Below are 22911 nucleotides of genomic sequence, written 5' to 3'. Positions count from 1 at the left end.
ACTTTCTGGGCTCAAGAGGATGGGGCTTAAAGAAGGCTGGTTTAATGAGGACTGAGATCTCTGGTGAGCTTTCAGTTTTATCAAGGGTCACTCCTAGGTGGATAAAAGCAGGACTGGCAGTTGACTGAAAGCTGGTCATTACTATCACTAGTATTAGTCACAAATTACACAAAACCTTGGTTAACCTAAGCTACCAGATGGCCACTCCAGCAACCCCTTCAGAGCCAGGTTTCCAAAGGGTCTTGCTACCCTGTAAGTCTTGCTTAGTCTATGCAGTAACCCTCACATTGCACCTATGTAGCACGTTCTCCCTCTATACGTGGCTTTTTTAACTGCATCAAATTTACTGATTTTGGTGCAGCAATAAACTAACTCCATTACTGCTGCATAAGCACTTTGAATGAGCTGAAACAAAATGATGGACTGAAATAGTGCAGACCATAAAAGGAATGCAGTTCACACTAACTTTTGGGATTAGCTTTATTCCAGCAGACATTATGAAACTTAGAGTGGGATATACCCACCAGCAAATTCAGGGTCTGAATAGAGAGGAAGTATTCCAAAAGAAATGTGCCACAATAGAGAGCAAACAGCTTCAAGCAGAGCAGTTCCCACCATCCCATGGGCATCAGTGGCAGCATTTCCCAGTTCTCCTTGACTGCACAACCAAAATCAGACACGAGCTCGAGGGGAGGAGGACTCTCAAGGTACCTCACTGCACTTGGGTCATTTCCACACTGCCTCACAAGGAGATGCATGGGCATGGACACCGAAGCCAGGGTCCCCTTCCCTTCACCACCTCTGTTGGCATTCATTACTTGTCAGTATTTCCACAGAGCCACCCCCCGTAAGCTTGTCTGAGCAACAGTGTGGGTGAGAGATGGGACCTTCTTGGTTGCAAAGCATTCAACTACATGTAAGAGCCACAGCTGCAGATGTTTAAATACAAGTCTTCCATTTAAAGCTGCTCTGAATTTAATGTTTCTTAATGCCACAAAAGACATTTATAGTTTTCCATAGAATAAAACACTCTCTCCCCCTTTTTTCATTTGCACTCTGTAAGTACTTAATTTTTTAAATTAATGAGTAGCAAGGTATGACTGGGTGATTTATTTAAATATTAGCATCATTTCCATGAATAGCTTCATCCTTTATATAAACAGGAATCCTATCACAATTCAGAAATATTTAAAAGGCCATCAGGGTTGTAAGGGTAGCTTTTGTGCATACAGTAACGGTTTCTTATACCGTGCTTATAATCCATCTATGTATCTTCAGCATTTTTATTACAACCTGCTTTGCAATACCAAGGTGCCATCTGCATCTCTTCTTCAGGCTCAGTTGTTTTTCTCCCTTCCCAATTATATGTATGCAGTAAATCCTTTAAACCTCTATCTAGTCTGCAATTTCATTGGCTCAAACTAATGAACAGAATTTTCTAATTCCCTTATGATAATCCTATTACCTGTCCAAAGCTATTTCTGCAAGGGTCATCATTACACAGAGATGTAAATCTGAGACCAGGTCTATCTGTGGTCAGTTGTAATCCAGTTTCTCTCCTGGAAACCACCAAGGACATTTGTCAGCACTCGGCAAAAGCAGAGCTGAGCAACTGATTCTCTCAGGTAGAGTGATTTATATGTGGATTGCCTTTCAAGCTTTATTTTAGTAGGGGAGTAAAATATGGTGTTTCAAAGATGGCCACAGCTGCTAAAATTTATTAGCTGTGTATTCAACGTTCTAATAGATAAACTTAACTGATACAGTCTCTCAGAAGAACCTCACCTTTGGCATCAGGCTGATATGTAGCTGTTGAGATAAAAACTAATGCCAGATTTCCAGTTATGAATTTGGCAGGCTGTTTTGATTAAGCTGAGAATAACAAGCTATGAGAACTGTCATTTTTCGCGCTTTAAATAAATACAGGTTTTGCTCTAGCATGGACAGTAAGTGATGCTTCACTCCAGATGGAGTCATTTTGGGAAAGAGGAAATATATTAGAAATCTGATTCCTGAGCTGCTGCTGACGGTGTGTGCCCAGACTATCGGAAGCGACACTGATACCTAATTTAACAGAGCTTTTATATCCCTTGCATAGAATCCTCTCTCTCTTTATTTGATTTTGTCATTGATTTAATTCAAAATGGGATTTCTGCTCTTTTGTAACCTGTCTTTGAATACTAACCTGTATATAAGAATCTGCAAGAGAATATAAACACGCCATTTCTTCTGCCTCTACTGGGATGGAATTCTGTGCTCTGGTGAAGAGTGAGTGAAGGGCTCAAATGTCTGGGATAATCCCCAGAAAATTTTCAGGTCTGGGTCCATCATTTTCCGAGCTTCCAAGAAACTCTAAATCCTAACTTTAGAATAAATCCTTCTTACCCAGGCATCTAATTTCAGGCTCAGAACTGTTTTCTTGCAAAAGAATGTTTTGGTAAGTATAAGTATTGGTGTGAAAGAATAATAAACCAAATGTACCGGACAAGAAATTTTGCTCTGTAGCTGGTGTGACAGCATTAATTTTAGGCAGGTTACCAGTACGTAACTAAAGGTATAAATGACGTGTTACCTGAAAAGATGAAGAAAATGTCCCCATCTAGCTGGTAAGCCTACCTACTTTGAGGGCAATCTGCCATTGACAGCAATGGAAAAAATCCTCAGATCCACACAGTTCAGTGGAGATGCAGAGACTGCTTTACTTACTTATCAGTATTTTGCTCTTCTCCATGGCACGTCTTTGTCATTTGTACTCAGATTTGGATTTGGCAGTGGGCAGAACAGCAGCCATATTTTTTTATATATATATATATATGTCAGTCCTTAGAAAATAACCATAAAATAAGCAAAAAAAACCTTAGTATATATAACAGTCCACTAACCCCCCATTTTTTGATACTGAGAGATTGCTTTCTACAGCTGAGATCCCCAGATGAGCACGTTGTGAATTGTACAGGTCTAAGTGGTTAAGAAACCTTGGGGCAACATTACATTTTGGATTCTTGCTTCCAACCTGCTTACACAAACAATATGATCTTCACAGTCAACAGCTTTACAAGTTTTCTGCAAGTACCTGAAATTTTTTTGACAGAGGGGAACGGTTTGAACATAAAGTCAGTCTTCTGGAGCTGATATATACCAGATTGCTAGAATTATATGTGAATACTTCATCCTATTTCAGAATGGGATTTCAAGCTGATCTCTGTTACAAATATTAGTGTCTAACCCTAGCAATTCTAATTACAGCACAGCTAAAATCATGGGGAAATGCATTAGGGAATGAAAGACAATATTCAAAATAATACAACTTGAGAGAAAATTGCATAGCTAAAGATGATTGCTATATGCTAGTATATGCAACTACTGGTTTCCAGTGATAAAGGGAACTCATGACTAGCAGCAATGGATCTTGAAGCCATCACAGGGTTCCCTTATTCCTAATTTACAAAGTGCAAAAACCCTACAGGTATTTTACATCTTCAAAATGCTCATGGTTTGATAGTTGAGATATCCTCATCTCAGCTGCAAAGTTTTTTCCTGAGTGAATTACATTATTAAAGGGCACCTCTGCCCCTTTCCAGCCCTCCAAAAAAAAAGCAAAGAGAGGACCAATTCAGAAAAAAGGGCCTGACCAATACAATCAGTAGCCCCACCTCAGTGGGGAAATAATTCTCAATAAATATTGCACTAGACTGGATTACAGGGATTAGTCAGCTCAGTTGTGCAACTAACTGCAGTTACAGGAGGCTGTGATTCTCATTATATGCAAAAGCTGTGCAACTCCAGAATAGTCTTAAATGCACAAGATGCAAGAACTTATGAAAAAACTACATCACCCTTATATTTCCACCCCATCTTTTAGACCTATTGTCTTCTTAGACCACTTTCAGATAGCCAGTGGTATAAAATCAGAATAACAAATCCATATTCCACAAGCCACCTGTGGACAGAAAACTCTCCAGAGACTGTACAGCACTCTAGTTAGACACTAGTGAGCAAGGAGAGGAAAGAAAAAAATCAGGTTGCGCCCGTGATTTGATACGTTTAACATGGCAAAAGGATGCAGGGAAGTCAGCTGGGAAGTCTGGTAACTAGCTTTCAGTGCTATCCCATCTTAAACCACATAATAGGCTTCATTTTAAGGCATATGGCTAACCACAGTTAGATTGAATTATAACCTTAGTTCTGAATTCCTTGAAGGAGCACAAAGATTTAGCCTGAGTCCCAATACAGTGAAATGTTTCTCACAGATTTAAATGTAAGCTGGAACATGCTACAAATCAACACAGAGAACTCCATTATGTTACAATGAGCATACACCACAGTTTTTGCCTTTAATGTTCCATGCCTACGGAGTTCGAATGAAAGCTGTAGAGCAATTTTCACCGTCAATATCCAAGTACAAAGCAATTCCTATTCTGCTGCTTACTGGAAGGAAGATATCAAAGAACTAGGAGTAGAAGAACATAGAATGAAAGAGAGAAATGGGGGTCTACCCAATACCAGATATAAGCAGAGCGTTAAAGAATTTTCAAACGTGAGTTTCTCTGAGTTTGCTTTATTAACATCTCAGAGTTGGGCCACCACCGCAGTGGATGGCAACCTTCCAAAAATTTCCCAATCTTATATACCTTTTTACCACCCATTGTCCCAGTTCAAAGTCTTTGTAATTTTCCAGTCAGTCTCTGTTCCCATGTCATTATCATTCATCATCTTATCTCATCAATTCTCGTGTCCCAGTTCTTCTGAAATTAGTGGTCATAGGCAGAAGGTCTTTAGTCACCACAATCACTTATCTTCTTACACATCAAATATTACCTTTGAATTTCTGAAAATCACTCAGGCTATTCTATTAATTTATCTTGTTCTAAAGTTCATCACTTACTCCCATGTCTTAGGTCTAAGATGTATGATCCTTCTTCTGTTGATTCAGCTTGACTGGGTTTCAAGCCAGCCATGGAGGGGGAGACACATAGGACAAAAAATCAGCTTATGCATATTATTTTATAAGCACCTGCATTCTATTAATCATATCTAAACCAATTTCTAATCATTAGTTATATGTCTAATATGAATAGTCTTAGAAACAATAAGGCTTAAGGCCTAGTTCCTTTTACACAGAGTTGGCCAAAATTAGGGGAACAGCACTTTCTGGGGAAAAGAACAAAAATCAAAACAAAACAAAACAAAAAATCTCTTCCAACTATTTCAAATACAAGACTTTGTGAATTCATGTCATCTCTTGTATTAATTTTTTTTTTCATCTGAAATGAAACATTTCAATTTTTCATGGGCATTTTCATTTTGGACAGACATGCAAGATGAGGGCAACAAGTAGAGGAAGTATGATAAGCCTGAAAAATAGCTCCATATATTTGCCTGCCAAACCAAGAAACTGTTTTTGATGACCCAGAACCTCTTCCACTCTAACAGCCACAGGTAATAGAAGAGAAAGAAGGAAAATACAAGAAATTGTAGTGAGCAAATGCCATATAGTTTTTCTCACTGCATTCAGTCAGAGGAAGGAATGGCAACATTGCAGGAACAGTGATTCCTGCAGAGAGCGCTAAGCTGGGCTTTAACGAGCCATCTCAGCTGCTCCAAGCAAAGTACCTGCTGCATTACGAAACTCCACATGGTCAAAGGCCCTCCAAAAAATTTCCAAATTACCACTCTTGTTATCTAAGCCAGCCATCCGAATAAGGCTCTGTGAACTGTAACAGCAGCAGTGATGTCAGCCTAAATGCAGCCACGCTGGGTGGCAGATTCAGTTCTTGGTCTTTCTCAGCCTCATAAAAAGCTGCTGGCTAACAGGTCTTGCACAGAGCCAGGTGAAAATGTGTTATCGAAGTTGTTCTTAACAAAAACTATTTCACTGATTTTTTTGGTTTTTTGGTAATTGTTTCAGTGTTGATGAGAACCTCCACAAAAGCAATATCATCGTTTTGAAAACATTAAAGTAAAAACTTCAAATGGCATCTTGAAATTAAATGTTTCTATTTGCATACCCTTGCCTTTTCAGTAGTATAACAGTCATTCATAATACGACATCATAATTAAAATATGCTTAAATGATTCCACTTATGCAATATCTTAAGGAGAGTTGCTTTGCATGGAATTAAATATTTTATCTTAATTTGAGATGAAAGCATGTTATAATAAAGTCTTGTCATTTTGACACAAACTATCAAATAAAATAATTGTGGTGCTCAGTCCTGTCCTTCATAATTGCTGGAATCCTATTAAAATAGCTGCCTCCAGCAGTACTCAAAGATAACCACACATTCCCATTTCTCCTTATAGCAGGGATACTGTTTAGGCTTAAAGCAGTAAAGATACTAGCTATTCCTTTTCTCAGAGATCCCTTAGGGAAGGCCTTTGAAATCTTTAAATAAAGAAAACAGAGACTGTTTTGAAAGAAATGATGAGATAAAGCCTTGGATCTCGCCTCTTTGAAAGCACACAATAATGAAATACCTTCACTGAAAATTTTAAGTTAAATCCAAGCATATCAAGGCTGTTGACCATTAAGTTTGGTGGTGGTGTCCTTCGAAACCTCAATGACATGCAAAACTGGTCGTGTGGAGACCTCATTTCTTTCTTGAGAAGAGATCCCAGAAGACAGCATTTGGCACCTTCATTCTCTTGCATGTTGGATGCTGTCTGGGTTTATTTTGTTACATCTCACATTTGGTCGCAGGCAAGAGGCATATTTGAAAATACAGCCTAGCTAAAAATAACCTTGCTAAGCCTTAAGCCAAACAGGATGAAGTAAACCCTCAGAAAGAGTTAGGAGAAGTCAGGCTCTATCAGATGAGGAAACATGCCAGCCATTGACCATCCAAGGTCTAAATATAGTGCCTTTAGACCTTGGGGACCTCCTCAGTGCCCACACTACAGCTACCTCCAGGCACTCTTTGCTTTTCAAGAGACCGTCTCTCCCAATGAATGCAAATTTTTGTTCCTTCCTATTATCCATACCTGCATCCTCTCAAGATTAGTTAAGTCCCGTGGTTCATCCAAAAAGGGTTTCAGGCCACTGAACCAAGTTGTCTTGGAGATGTCAGTAATCCACAACCTATGGTAAACAACACACTAGAATGCATTTATTCAGATCTTACTTAATAAATCATTTTAGAAAGTGGCTATTTATTTAAAATACAGTAGCAATCATTTTAGGACTTTAGAATTTTATTATACTCTTCTGTTTAGTATGAATATTGATGCATCATCCAAGACTCTCCTACAATATTTAAAATATAGGGACTAATATAGACTTGCTGTCATACAGACCAACCTAGTGTTTATCGACTGTTAAATAGTTAAATGAATTATAATTTGATTTTTTTTTAGAGACCTTGTTGGATCACATCAATAAATGAGGCTTTTACAAACAGATTCACATTTGAACTGTTCTGTTGGGACAGTTAATGCTGTTACAGTCATTTATGATGTTAATCCAAATAACTGACATCATGGTAATCTGAAATAACATGTTTTTTCTCTGATTTATGATACTTTCTGGTTTTGCACCTGAGTCTAATTCTCCCAAAGGGAGGGTGAGTGCTCTTGCATGCATTCACATTCTATTCTTTAACACTGGAGAATCCACAAAGAGAGCCCCTTTAAGTGTGAAAGCCACAAAAAAAGCTTTTAGACACCAAAATCATTAGGAAAAAAAATATCCTAGAAAAATCAGATTTCATTACTTCTAATGCTCACAGAATTCCTCTCCTTTCCTAAATACAGCACACTACATATGGCTGCTACTCCATCCCCTTTCCCATGTCTGCTGCAGCTAATTCCACAGCTGCAGTCAAGTTCCTACAGTAGCTCAGGTTTAACCAAATGTTACGCTCTTCTCCATAAACAAATACGGAGGGAGGAGAAAAGCCACCATTAGAACACCTTCAGTATCTCTTGTTTTTACTTCTCTTGATCCTATGGCCAGCTGCTGCAAACAGAAGAGGTCAGGACCTGGCTTATCTTACCATGTCAGCCACAACAGCAATGAGATGGGGCTGCTCTGACACTTTGCAAAAGGTACCTAAATCCTGCAGCAACTTCCTACAATACGAGGATCATTGTATTCAGACACTTACCACTCATTTCCTATTTTATTCACTAGAAACTCACGCAGTTGGATCTATTTTCCATTTACCCTTAAGATTAGCACTGAGGAACCAAAGGAATTCAGGCATCTTCACCCATACCAGGACCGCAGTATCTGTGACAACTGTTATTTCTTGGGTTTTGCATAAGCATTTTCACATCACACAGGTGACAGTAATGCTTCACCTGGGCTTTGCTCTAAATCTGTCCCTATGAGGTAAATTGGCATTTAAGCGCTGTCTTGGTGTGCACATAAGAAGCAGACTAAATGAATCAGAGTAAGATCTTTTTCTTTAAGATCATTTTGTTCCCTTCATTTTCTTTTTTCCCTTTCCCTTCTTTCCCCCCCCCACTCTCCCCTAAGCAAACAAGCTTCCTGGTACCTCCTGCTGCTTGTTACAAGCAGCCCCTTCCTGCTGATGCCAATGCTCTTTTCTTCTGCTCTGATGAATGTTAGACGTTTTCAAGAAATTATCACTCTTAGATGGCTGGAGCTGGGCTGGCTTCTTATGGGGTAATACAACTGTAGCCCGACCATGGGGAAGGCTAAAGTATTTGGAATTGATTTCATGATAGACCCGTGGCAGTCCCTGTGAAGGAGTCTTAGAAACAACTAAGTCTATACAGAAAAACTGGCCCAGAATTTGCGCTCCGGTTTCTACATAAATAAAAGCGAGTCACAGGGAAAGGATTTACTATGCTGTTTATCTGAGCTATGTTTTGAGGCAGGATAGGAAAAGCATGTGTTTTAAACCACTGGCCTTTTCTCCAAATTGTGACATTTATTTACACATTCAGAGAAACTTGTGTAAATGCCTTAGTTGCTGCACAACTGCAACCCCAGTTTGCTTAGTTTTGGTCTGCAAAGGAAGTGAAAACATTAATTCTAATTTTATGCAGTTTTACAAGCCACATGTAAAGCTGTTTACAATTTAGCTGGTGAAAGTTCACCATTTATAAATAAGAGTCAATCACAGGATCCAAAGAAAAACACAAGCCTCTGGAATGACACCAAGGGTATAAAAGATCTGTGCAGGAAAGGCATAAACCAGGAAGCCATGGACCCGACATAACCTCTGTAGGAGTTACAGCCCTCCAGGGCTCTCTGCGGCCACACGATATTGTCCGCTTTGGCTTTCATCTTCTGATTAATAAAGGTAACATGAGGAATACATTCCTACTATTGCTTTTACTTCATGCAGTTGTAGTTGCCACAGGGATGTCAGGATCATACAGTGGAGATGACGTTGACCTTATTTCTAATATCACAAGCAAGAGGGCCAGGCAACCCTGTAGCACACCCTGTGAAGTTGCAGCTGGTGGGAATGGGACTTGGACATCCATCATTTAATCAATTACTTTATAGACAGTTACTGCATTTTTTGGTAAATGGCCAAGTAAAAAAAAAAATATATATATATCTTTTTTGACACTTCCAGCTGGCAACAGCTTTACAGTTCAACAGAGGAAATTTTTTTCTTCTAATTCATGTAATTTGGATATACTGACCCAACTCAAGATTGCCTGTGCCCTCCTCAACAATGTCTTTGCTACCTTTTGACAAATACAGATATATCACTTTTACATATGGGTCTTCCCATTTAAGATAAATACAGAAATTAATCCCCCCCAACTAGCAAGTTTCACCTTCTGCTCTGTAATATGAAAACAATTTTGCATCCAATAGCTGCACATGTAACTATTGTGTAAGTGTCAGGACAGAAGAAAAACATTTGTTTATTCCTATTTCTGCACGCATAAAAAATGTTAGTGGATGGTTGGGAGGAGAGATCACAGAACACTAGAATCATCTCACCTTTAGGCAGTGGCTCTTCCCATATTAATAGAGTGGCTGAAGGCTATTAATACAGAATGAATATCTGCTTGATAACATAACAGCCAGAAGGATGGGAGATTCACCCCAGCCTAACCCAATAACCTATGTTACACAGCTAGGCTCTCCAGCTGAAAAAGGCAACACAGACTCATTTTCTGCAAAGCCACCCAGAGGGCTTACCCCCTGCATTGACCAGATAAAGTTGGGAAAAACCAGCGTCCCATTGTCGGTGCCTTAAGTCAAATGCCTTTGTAACAAGGTTATGTGAACAACTGACTCTGACATGTGTACATCTAATTAAACTGCCAAGAAGTTAATAAATACTCCCTGTCAAGAGCTACTGCCCCAGCTTGCCCAAAGCATTAGATGCTGCACTCCATCCAACCTGGGTGAGTAGGTCCAGTAGTAGAGCTGCAGAGAAAGGTACTAATTTGGTGTTAGAGTGTCAGAACTGGAAGATAATATAACTTTTCAAATGATGGGAAAGCAGCAAACAAAATCTTCACGCATCTCAGGCATGCATGTTAATGCTCAGAGAAAGCCAGGAATGAAGAATACATGAATTTGAAAGCTGTCACGAACAACTTATTTTTAAAATTGCTTCATTCTCTCAAATGTGAGAGAAAGACTGCTTAGGTAGACCCTGCATTTATAGGGAGCCTGTTGGCTAGGTCAAGCCTGCCTTTTGCAGATAATGACAACGAAGTGTAGATAGGAAGAAAGCAAAAGCAAGAATTCCTGCCGATTTATTTTTACAGTAACAAATACATATTTGAAAAAAAACTTCAACCAAGCTAAGAAAAAAAACAACCCACACCAGAATTAAATATTACCATTTCTGAGGCAAATCTATTTTGCTAACTGTTTTCTGTGGGCAATTTTTTGCATATCCAGAGCCTTAGGAGGCATTCTTGGACAAGACCTACCCCAAAACAGATGGTGGATGTTCTCCCAATTTGACAAGTTTTGATTCCTCCCAGCCCTCCCCCGCAGGCACCCTTTTTTTTTTTTTTTTTTGATGGAAAGGAGCAGTAAGAGTCTGTTCAAAGTCCCTACAGGGTACTACTTCTTCTAGATCTTTAATTAACCTCACAACAAATTTGAATTTCTTCCCTTTTCCATAAAATGCTGGCCATCAACCTCTCTAAACGCCTGTCTCCAGTCATTACTAGAGTTACAGCTCTGACATAAGTGATTTTTGACAAATTACAGGGATTATATGCACTGCCAAACATCTGTTGAGCTGGAAAAAAATTATAAAATCCCTCCCCTGGACTTCTGCCATTCATCATGCCTTTGCTAATTACAGCAATAAACTCCAACCAAAACTCTGAAGGACTTGTCAATTCTAGCAGGCATACAGATGTTTAGAGTTCAAAAATTAAGCACGTGCCTAAACATCAACTGAAACTCTGTCCTGACTTTCAGAGTACTGTGGTGAAATGCTCAATCCATCTGACAAATTGGGCCAGGCATTGAGGGTAAACATGGATTGAAGTTTGTGCCCTTAGATATCTGCATTTGAAAACATTGACTGTTCTGCTTTCGCTTCAAACAGACATTTTCTTAGCATCCAACCATCCTCCTCTTCCACCCTACTTGAGATATGCAAGTTTTTTTAAAAAGCAAATAAATGAACAATAGGTTTCCTGACAAATTTAAACAAAAAAAAAGATTAATTCATCACAATAGTAACAACTATGTAACCACTCCAACAAATACGTAACATGTTCCAAAAATTCGACTCCTGAGTTTCAAAAGACATTCACCACTTAATATACAAAATTAAGCTTTTTCAAATAAATATTTTTGGTTAAGGATAACTGAAATTTGACATTATTAATGTCAACTGGTATTTTTTCTGAAATAATAAAACAAGTCCTGTTTTAAAATATCTGCATTCTGCCTTTCCATACAAAACATAGTGGTACTGTGGTAGAAGTAAAGCTTATTGATGTGAAGGATGTTGAGGTAATTTCCCATTTCAGAGTGAAATCCAGAAAAAAAATGTGCAATCCATAAAAGATGAACAATTTTGGGTGCATAACTATAGGCCAAATTTTGAAAGACCCAAAAAAAAAAAAAGAGGAAGAGAAAGGGATTTTTTTTTTTAACCCTATGATTTTTAACCTAACACAATGCTGAAGCCAGGGGAAGTCACAGAGGGAATTTCCTAATTGGCAAAGCCTTAAGGATAAATTAAACATTGGACTGCATCTATTTAAAATGTTTCCATCTCACAAATACAGAACAGCATAACTCTCCTAAAGCGGATAGAGCGAATAATCCAATCCCATAACCCTCTCATCATAGTGACTTGCAGCAAAGCTGACACCTTTGTACGTCAACCCATCCTGGTTTAGATTTTCTTCCTATCATATGACCTCTTCTTTAAGCAAATACAGTCCCGTTCTGGTGTTTTCAAATGATGTTTTCTTCCCCAAACACAGTGATGTAATCACTACATGATACAGCATGTTTTTCCTTTAGGTAAGCCCAGGAAATTTCCATTTATCCATATAATAAGCCTGTCTTCGCACAGCTGGGTAACACAACACTGGTGCAAGTGGTCAACGCAGGTGACTGCAGCTCTGAAGGCTGGCTCTTAAATCTGTATTTACCCACTTTAATGTAAGGGACCTGATTGCCTCTGAGTGCAAAGGGAGCTGCAGGTACTCAGTGTTTTCAACGAGCAGCTATCTGGCTTGGTGCCTGGCAGTCATCATCGGGAGATCACTAAAGGTGCTTACAGCTTTCAGCTTCCTCCGCAATGCTCTGGCAACAAGCCTGAAATTCTGACCTCCAACCTTGACATTGATTTTGCTTATGTAATGATGCTAATGCCTCCTGCAAATCCAAATGCATACATGACCAAGGATGGATAGTCCTCTCGCTCCCCCAACCCCCTTTCTTTTTTTAAAAGGGACGAGCTGAAAAGCACTTGGTCCTTACGATACCAATGCACTCCAATGCCCTGCCCAGTCTCTTATTCAGAAAATACACATTTTGACAAACAAGCAAGAACTACACAACATACAGAACGCGGCATGAAAAATGAACAGTCTCTTGCGAATGTAGCACTTCGTATAGTAGCTATGGAACAGATCATGGCCGGGGCTGAAGCACCCACATCCTAACCATGTAAATCATGCAAATACCCACTCAACCGTTTCTGCTCAGTGCTGCAGATCACACCCTGCAGTGCACTGAAGTTCCTGAGAAAGCTTCAATGACATTGGTGAGCTCTGGATTAGGGTCCTTGGAAATCCGTCACTGTTGCTAGCAGAGGAGGATGCCTACTCTCCCAAGAGTAGGTGCAGAGCCTCACACACAGAGCACTCACTCAGTTCTGCTACACTGGGACATTTCCACTGCCTAGGTAGGGGTGAACAATGCATTGTTCCAGTTCCATGTTCTTTTACCTGATTCCCCCAAATTCCAGCAACCTGAACATTTAAATCCAGAGCTGCTCCTTGTCTTGGCTTGCTTGCTTAAGAAACTGCCCATCCACCGGTTAAGTCTGGTGGCCATTATCATTCGACAGAGGGGACAAGAATAAACAGGGAAGGAATTCTGCAAATGGAAACCAGGAAAAATGGGCAGAGAAGCTAGATTCAAATTAGCGCTTGGGTAGAGGGAAATGCTGTTAAAATTTAGACACTTTTCCCAAGAGGCAAGAGCTAAGGGGACACTCCGGGCACATGTATCGGCTCACCAACCACCCACACATAGTTTGAAACTTAAATGTGCAATCGCATCTTGCTGACAAGGATTCTTTACTCTTCATTCTTCCACTTCCATAAGTCCCCAAAATGTCATACTTCCCAGTTCATAGGCAATGTCCTACCAATTGCTGGGGATGAGCAGCATGCTGCTGATTTATAGCCTTATGTAAGCCCAGACAGAAAACAGCATTTTCGCTGGGATTTGCACATATGGACAGCAGCAAATTTGTGCCTAGAGCATGTTTGTAGTTTGAGAAAGACATTTCTCGTGTTTATTTATTGGACTAGTAGCAAAACCTCTTACTTCAGAGAGCAAGTTTTACTTATTGGCTTTGTCCTTTACAGAATGCATCCTGAGTTTTACAGTTTGTTTAGAGATTTTTTTTAATTTCCCTCTCTTCTGTAACTATAATTTACCAATTGAAGACACTATTTTTGTATTTAAAGCTGCAATATATTACAAGGATTAAATAAGCCTTCATTACAAATACACAGGTACAATGCTTTCTTCCTGAGCTCTCTCAGAAATCCAATATGCATAAGAGAAAATAGTAAAAAAAAAAAAGAAAAAAACCCCCAAAACAGTAATTCCGGGTAAACAGAAAACTCTCTGCAAAGGCCAAAGGCACAAAATATTTGTTACTAAGTAGAAAGCATTCTTTCATATTGGATAAAAAGAAACACTTTAATAAATGGTCATTTCTACCCTGTAGTAATACTGGCCCATCAGGTCTAATGACAACAGAAGGATGAGCATCAGTAATAGGAACTGTTTTTCTTGAGCTACAACAGATCCAAAGCTCATAGAAATTAAATTGTAGCTTCAGGCGTATACTTAGGGTTTGGGCTTTTTTCTTGCTGAAGAAGTGACTTTTGGGACATAGGAAGGTCTCAAATCTCCATGAAGAAACTGTAATTTTTGCTTCCTTCACTCAGGAAGTCTGACATAAAGACAAGAAAGTAAAGAAGTCATAGAATAATCTATCTCTTAAAATATGTTTGTGAAGTCACCATATGCATTACAAAATACAGCCTAATACCTTGATGATCTGCAGACCTGAAAAGGAAAATTTTTTCTCCCCATTAGCACTTTTCAAATAAAAACATCAGGAGCCACTTTCAGTTGCCAAGACCAATGACAAAAGCTAATGAAATTGCAATATATCTTCTAAATCAGCAATTTTTTTCCCCACAAAGATTGCTGTTCATCTAGCATGTCACATGCTGTTAAAATTGTGCAAAGGGAAAACTTGAGATCAGTAGCAATGCAGCTGGTGTCCTGAAAGTCTGTCAGTACTTCCTTAGAACTAATAGCTTTAGTAATGACATTTATTATCACTTTACCATCACTGCGCATCACCCTGCATTGCTGTTTGACTTGACTACCCTCTCAGGATATTCTGCTCACACTGCATGCTCTTACCCTGAGCAAGTATTTAGCAGGATTGTGAGACTGCAAATTTACATTAAAAAAAAAAAAAAAATCAGATGTAAAGCAGTAAGAATTCTATAAGAGATGGTTGCAAAGGCCAGGGATGTACATTCTCCAGCATGCAACACCATCCCTATCGAATGCAACCATCCCCACACAGCTAAGTGCTGCCTCTGACCTCTGCGTTCCACGATGCTCTCAGGCTGACTCAGGTTTAAGGGGGTTGTATTAACAGATGACCTTAACGAAGTTCTAAAAGACAGCACTGTCAGACAACTAACTAGGACCCACTTGCAGCTGGGCAGATGAACACGACCCCTGCGGTCCATCTGCTGGGTTGCAGTGTCTGGCACAGAGGACAGCTTAGCTGTTCCCACTGCCGGGCACACCAGATTTCAGTGCACCTGTAAAGCCAGGAAGGTGGCAACTTTACATCCAAGTCACCTTGTGATGGGTCACTACAAACTGCTCTGTGACACTATGTGCTTTACTGTCTCAGCAGTATGCACTGACATTTCCTCATGGAGGCACTTGCACAACATGCTCCGGAGCTGGTAGCACTCACGTTTCTCCAAATACTAGGAACCTAATTTTTTCTTTGGAAAATGCTGCTTGCCCAGCATATAAAAGAACACCACCTCACCACCCCCCAAAAAACCCTCCACCTAAACCCTTCACAAGATGTGGGAGAATTTCCGACCCAGGTGGTTGCCCATTTTTGCCCACACACTAAACATAAAAGCTTACACCTTTTTCCACTGTGCTTTCTTGAAAGGAAGAGCATGTACTACAGGAGAGCCAGCTCATCCTATAACTGAGCTTCTCATGGATCACCTTGCACTTACATGTTCATATGCTCTTGTTCTCGGGTGCCCAATTGGGAAACACCTGGCTTGGACGGCCTAATTCTCACAGCGCCAAGATAAGAACAATAAATACTTATAAATCCACTGAGCAGAAAGGAGAACGGTTTGCGTGACTTGCTCCAGGCTCACAACCTGACTCAGTCGCAGGGCCAGGATTAAGTTTTAGGAGTTCCTTCAATCCCAGATCCATGGTCAGTTTACCAGTCTGTGCATCGGCAGGATTGTTGCCTCATGCCACGCTGCAGACGAATGCTGAAACGCAGCTTTCTGTGCTGTTATGATTCACCTTCTTTTCAGATTTATTAGGTACAACAGATCAGTAACTTAAACTTTAAAGAGAGCTTTCATTTATTAAGCAATCAGTTCCCATCTCTAACGTTTCACTAAAAGTGTGGTCAGTTTTCTGGTTCAAACCTGCAACAGACTGCTTAAGTTTCATATGCTGTATTTTTAGTGCCTTTCAGGGCTAAAAGCTACGAAACAGTAAAGCATACAGAGAATCAAACCCTCTCTTTCCTCATGGAACAAAGAAAATCCTCAGCATCAGCAGACAGAAGAGCTTTTTGTAGATGTCCATGTAAATCACAGGAATGACTTACAAGGCTTTGACCCAGTGTAACCACATAGCTGTCCATCCCTGACATGGCAAAGATTTTTAGTTTTGCCTATGTGAGAAGGGATTAGCTTCATATTTCTATTTCAGAATTGATTGAATAGCAATTGATTCAGTAATCTGGATCTATACGCTGACAACAATCTACCTACAGATCTATTTAGAGAAAGCATTTATACAAGTAAAGTATAATTCATTACCTGCTTTTCTTCCAAACTTGTTTGCAGTGCTTCCCACAAGTTTTGATTAACTGCCACGAGTACATGTATGGAACAATTTATTTGCACATTTACTAATCAGGTTTAGTCCCAATACTCACAAGAATTGGATCCCTTGTGTCTTGCTCAGCTGTTATTCCACTTTATTCTTCGATGCTGGTATGTAAAAATGAAGGTGTATTTCCTCCTGTGCATACATGCTACAACACTAACGTCACTCTAGTCTAACACAGCAGCACCTTCTAAATACAGCATTCATGACATGATAACATCTTAGCGATTGCTTCAAGATGGGATTTACTGTGAAGTCAAATAAAGCTTACCTTAACATCTGAACAGCTAAAACTAGTCTAGAGTACATGGGAGCACTCAAATCATCTGCCTTAAGACTCCTGTGGACAGTAACACTTTATCATGTTAGAATTACAGTTTTCGACTAAAAATTAAATTTGTGACTGATCTGCAACATGAGAAAAGACTCAGTACTGTGTGGTGGCAGAGCTCATGCAGAGGGCTACGTAGGTGTCTGTCAGCAGTGTAGTAAAAATGCATGTGAAGAATCGGTACTTTTCTCCCCCAGTATATCCTCCTGAAACAGATAATTGACCTTCTCAAGAAAGCTGCAGGACCCCAAGAACATTTACTGTAACTTTTGGCAACCAGCAGAACATCAGCCTGACCCTGAAAGCTTCGTGGTCTGGCCAAACCCTGCTGCTCTGTAATGCTCTGGCACCTCTTAGTTGGGCTCATCTTGTTGGTGGGAATACATGAAGTAAAACCTCTCCTCTTCCCTCAAAGAAGAGTGGTCCTACTTCACCCTTCAAAACCTTCATCATAAAAGATTAAAAAGGTGTTGCTTGAGTACTGCTGTACCACATTGTCCTGTGATTGCTGTCTGGCTCCTTGGATTGCCTTATTTATAGAACGGGTGGAACAAGAAAGTGATTTTGATTTATAACCCCCGTAATTTTTTGTTTCGTAACAAACATGGCCCAACCAGTACAAGCAGTCTCACTCCAGGATGTTCAGAGGTCTCGCCCAACAGGTTCAAATACTTGTATATGAGAAATGAGCAGTTCAGGCAACCCTTAAAAATAAATACTTACAGCACATGGAAAATTAATAGGTTCCCATTTCCAAGGGGGATTAAAAAAAACCAAAAAACAAAAAACCAAAACAGTGACTACACATTCCCATTGCAGAAAGTTTTACAACCATTGTTTCATACCATGTTCCCAGTATTCTCTGATGACTGAGAAAGAACAGTGTAATGAAGAAACCCTTGCCTAGGCACTTTCAGTAAGAATCTGGTCAGACATCTTTTTAAAGAGACTGACATATAACCTAATTTCTTTCTATGAGACAATGAGAAGCTCTACAATTATCACGTGTATTTTGATCTTCAGTGATACCTAACAGCTGCAGGAAATTACACTGCGCTGTACCTACTGTAAGCTTATCCCTTTTCTATCCTGTTATTAACTGTTCTCCTTTTTGGACTTGCAGCATCTCCTACTCCAGCCATGAAAATGGAAGAAAATGCCAACAGCTTCGAAGAAGATTTTGAAGGACAGGCGACACACACAGGCAAGGAAACTAACTGCATCTTTTTTCTAAAAATAATCTAAACTGTCCCTGTTCACAAGGGAAGCCCAGAATTCAAGTAGATCCAATTGGTTTGCCAAACCCCTTGCACAGAAACATAGGCTCCAAAGCCAATGAGGATATATTTTGGAGTGACAGCCCTCATGTAAGGGCAGGTAACACCAAACTGATCTTTGTGCCAATCCTCCTCATACCCGAAGCAAACGGCAAACACAGAGGACCCCTGAAGAAGCCACCAACAGCATTGGCCCAATACATCCCTTGTTGGTTTATTGCTTCAGTCATGAACAATGGCATTTCTTCTTCTGGGGAAGAGAGAAGAAAACTGCAACAAAACCCAGACACACTCACATGCTAGAATTAGGTTATAAGGTTTCACTATAAAGGCTGAATTATTTCTTCCTTCTTATAGAAGGAACGTTCAGTGCTAAAAGTGAACCTATAAATCCTTTTGGCAAACACAGCATAGCATTTAAAAACTTTAAAAGCATCCTTGCTCAGAATCACAATTCTTTTTAATTCAGCACTCAATCACCAATGATTTTTATGAGTACTGACATTGTATTCAGCTCTACAGACAGGTATCACTTCATCCCACCTCACCAACAGGTAATTATATGGCAATCATTCCCCCCCTGTGCTCCCAGGGCTTCTTTCTCTTTGTGCTATAATAAGTGTGGCTCTTGTAATAACTCTTTCTGGGGTTCTTTCCCAACCAGCCTTGCTGCTGACAGCTAAGATTATTACATATATGGGTTTTTTTTAGAGATCCAAATGTAGGGCACTACATCCACACCTAGGCTTCAAAATAGTTTTGGAAATCAGGCTACTGTACTGTTATCACTATGCCAAGAGGTTCAGGCTAATTCCTGCTGTGGAATCTTGTTTGCAAAAGATTAGGTCACCTTCCCTTTCCACTGAGGGGTGTAGTGCCTTTAGCCACTACTTCAAGATGTTGAAACTTAATCCAAAGCAGAGTCTTGGCAACTGGCAACACCACATCTCTCTCATGAGAGGGAGAGCTGCTTACCTACCTAGCCTTTTCTACATTTTCCATAGAAATAAACTTCACCTCTGAAAACACCGAAATATTCCTTGGTTTTGCTTTATAATCTAAGATACAGATTAAAATGTTTCATTTTGAAAAACACCACTGAAATAATTTTTTTTTCCCCATTTCAAAATTTAACCGCTTTAATCAACCAGCTCCAAAGACCAAGATCTGCATTACAATCAGAATTATCACAGCATTTGCCTTACATGTTACTCTTCCACTGGAACAGCTATGGGTTTAAAAAAAAAAAAACCCAAAACAAAACCAACCCCTCAAGTTTCCTGTATTCTTAGTTTTACTATAAGTCCTTACACATTATGTATTCAAATACACTGTCTATAGAGAAATGCAAATATACTTCTATGAAACGCTAGCTTTGGCCAACATGTCAGTTTTAACAGGTTTCGACATCCTCATCCTTGTTAACTACTCATGTAGCTCACCAAAATCCTTTTACAGGATCCTGATGGGAACCAGACCACCAAAGTGATCCAGGTTAGAAAAAACCCTCTTTCTTTCTATTGGAGGCTAATGTAACACATTCGTCCCAAAGCTCTGGTTTTCAGAACTCCCGGAGAGCGCTCTGGAAGGAAGAGAGGCAGACAGATAAACTGTGGCATAGAAGGACAAACCAGCAAAGAGCAGAAACTTCATAAGACAACTTCTTGTGGCAGCTAGTTTCTCATCTAACTTCATCTCTCTTAGGGCCCAAAGGCGTGATCAATGACTGGAGGAAGTTTAAATTAGAAAGTGAAGATAGAGACTCCTTATCCTTGAGCAAGAAAGAAATTCTTAGACAAATGTCTTCACCACACAGATCTTTCAGTAAAGATGATAAAGACACCAGACAGAGATTCTGCCGTAAGGTAAGAGAAGAAAAGCAAAAAATTAATTTTGATTCTATATAAAACATACCAGTTATAAGCTAGAAAATCCTGAATTTGCCAGACTCAACCCCTTTGCAACTTCACAGAGCTCACACAATATAGACAGAACAAATGCACATGCAATCATCTATCTAGTCCTCTCTCAAGCAAAGTCTAACTTCAGTAAAATAAGCAGTATATTTCACAACAACATATCACACAGCACCGTTTGACCTTTCTTCCTCCCTTCCCTGCCTCAATGTTCTATCCTTAGTTAAGGCAATGGAAAATTGTTAACATGTTTAAAAACCTACTAGTCAGGGTAGAGCTCTGAGCCTGAATGTCACTAATTACCATTTACCAGTTCTGAAAGGGGGGGCCGGGACCCAAAACCCAAAAACCCACATGAATTAAACTTTGACCCCACTACAGTCACTGGCAAAATTCCCACCAACTCTGGAAGATCCAGAAGTTTTCGCCAAATATGGCAACTGTCTTCAACACCATTAAGTTGACATGCAAGTGTTGAGACAGGACCTTCACCCATCTCTTGATGAGACCTTCTAGAGTCACTGCAGGGAGTGACTGCTCTTCTGGCTAAGCTTTCAATGCAATGTTCTTTAGAAAACAACTGAGTCTCTTCCTGTTTCAGTGCCAACAGATTACCACTTATCAATATAATATTCTCTTAATATTCACAGATGAGCATGCAGGAGTATGAATTAATTCATGATGAGCAAGAAGATGAAAGTTGCCTACAAAAATACCGCAAGCGCTGCATGCAGGATATGCACCAGAGGCTGAGCTTTGGGCCGAAGTACGGTTACGTGTGTGAGCTGCAGAACGGAGAACAGTTCCTGGAAGCCATTGAGAAAGAACGTAAAACTACCACCGTCATCGTCCACATTTACGAAGATGGCATCAAGGGCTGTGATGCTCTCAACAACAGCTTGACCTGCCTGGCGGCCGAGTACACCACTGTGAAGTTCTGCAAGATCAAGGCCTCCAACACGGGGGCTGGAGACCGCTTCTCAAACGAAGTGCTTCCCACTCTACTTGTCTATAAGGGTGGTGAGCTCCTGAGCAATTTCATTAGCATTTCTGAACAATTCAATGAGGAGTTTTTTGCTGTGGATGTGGAATCTTTCCTAAATGAGTATGGGCTGCTACCTGAAAGGGAGCTTCCAGCACTGGGAAATGGTAATGGCAACATGGATGAGCAAGATGTTGAATAATTAGAGAGCCATAGTCCTCACTATCTCCCGTTCCTCTTCAGTATGTTGTAAATCAATCTCAGTAACACCCATCTCATTTAGAGAAGGCTGTCTTTGCTGACTTATTTGTAAGATACACATATATAAAAATGGCTTGACTGTTAGTATGTGAATTTTACTTAAAAACACATACAGCTGGCAGTCCTGTACGTAATTATCTCTATGCCAGCCACAAGTAATAGGAAGAACAAGAGACAATACTGGTGATGTCTAAGAAATTAAGGAAAAAAAAAAATTAAAAATTGAGGGTTCATGCCTGTCTCCACAAAGCACAGGAAGAACTTCATTTCAACAGGAACAGGACTGATCCATCCCTCTGCGTACACAAAAAGCCATCTCCGTGCTCTGGAATTACAGCAAGTCCTGGCTCCTCAGATTCACTTCTACCGACTGCAGTAGGAACAAGATCTCATCCAACAGTTTTAAGGACAAACAAATAGCACAAAGTCCTTGCATTCCTAAATGGCTTAGGTATCTAGGACATTATTTTAGGCTTCTGCATTTAAATTTCAATATTCATGAAAATACAGAAGTTAGCTCAGCGCTTCTAAGTTTGTCATCCAAACAGCTAACACAGGCACATTATCAGCTAATTTCAGTTCATTGTTGCTCCATATTTTGAACAGTAACATTTAAAATGTCTGCAAGTTGCTAAAAAAGTATATTGTGCTTATGTAATAACTCTGAATAAAGCTTAACAAACCTACCAATTGGAACTGTGAAATATATTGGTAGCACATAACCTTAAGAACATGTGAAATATTAGTAAGCACTCATTAGACATTTACTAAACTGAAAGTTTTAAGTTTTGCTAAAGGGATGCTGCTGAGAACTACAATTTAGCAATCTGTTTGAGAGGAAGACACAGGGTAAACTCACTATAAACCTTCCTCTCTCTCTCTCTGTAGGTCTGAAAAATCCACCTCCTCCAGTTCTGATACAAGGCAACAAAACATTAGAAATGTTCCAATGACTTTTTTTGCACACTGGCAAAGCTGAAGGCTGAATTTTACTCTGAGGACAGAAATATCTCTATCTTAACTGCACACAATTTTGCTGATAACATTTGAGATTATCAAAATGTTAAAGATTTTTTTTAGTACTCATATGACTCACCAGTTTTTATTTGCTTTGATAATTTCACATTTTGCTCACTTTGGAGTGGAAGCTTTCAGTTTTGCTTCGGGTCAGGATCCCACCATGGAAATGTCACCCTGCGAAATTCTGCACGTGAATCAGTAAGAATTCAAAACTGAGCAGCCAGGACCAGGGAACCATTGCTGCAGTGATATAACCCACACATTAAAAG

General features: G+C 39.7%; 1 protein-coding gene across 1 annotated transcript; it reads left to right on the top strand.

The window, feature by feature from the left end:
• Positions 1 to 1508: 1508 nt before the first annotated feature.
• On the top strand, positions 1509 to 21661 carry PDC (phosducin). The gene is made up of 4 exons (XM_052801505.1): positions 1509 to 1625; positions 18310 to 18390; positions 20168 to 20328; positions 21030 to 21661. The coding sequence occupies exons 2-4, from the start codon at positions 18327 to 18329 to the stop codon at positions 21561 to 21563; spliced, it is 759 nt and encodes a 252-aa protein (XP_052657465.1). The 5' UTR covers positions 1509 to 1625; positions 18310 to 18326; the 3' UTR covers positions 21564 to 21661.
• Positions 21662 to 22911: the final 1250 nt, after the last annotated feature.

The sequence above is a fragment of the Harpia harpyja genome, chromosome 11 (genome assembly GCF_026419915.1).
Source record: "Harpia harpyja isolate bHarHar1 chromosome 11, bHarHar1 primary haplotype, whole genome shotgun sequence".
In the NCBI taxonomy this organism is placed as follows: Eukaryota; Metazoa; Chordata; class Aves; order Accipitriformes; family Accipitridae; genus Harpia; species Harpia harpyja.
The sequence above is the reverse complement of the archived record's forward strand: the minus strand, read 5'-3'. Positions and strand labels throughout refer to the sequence as shown.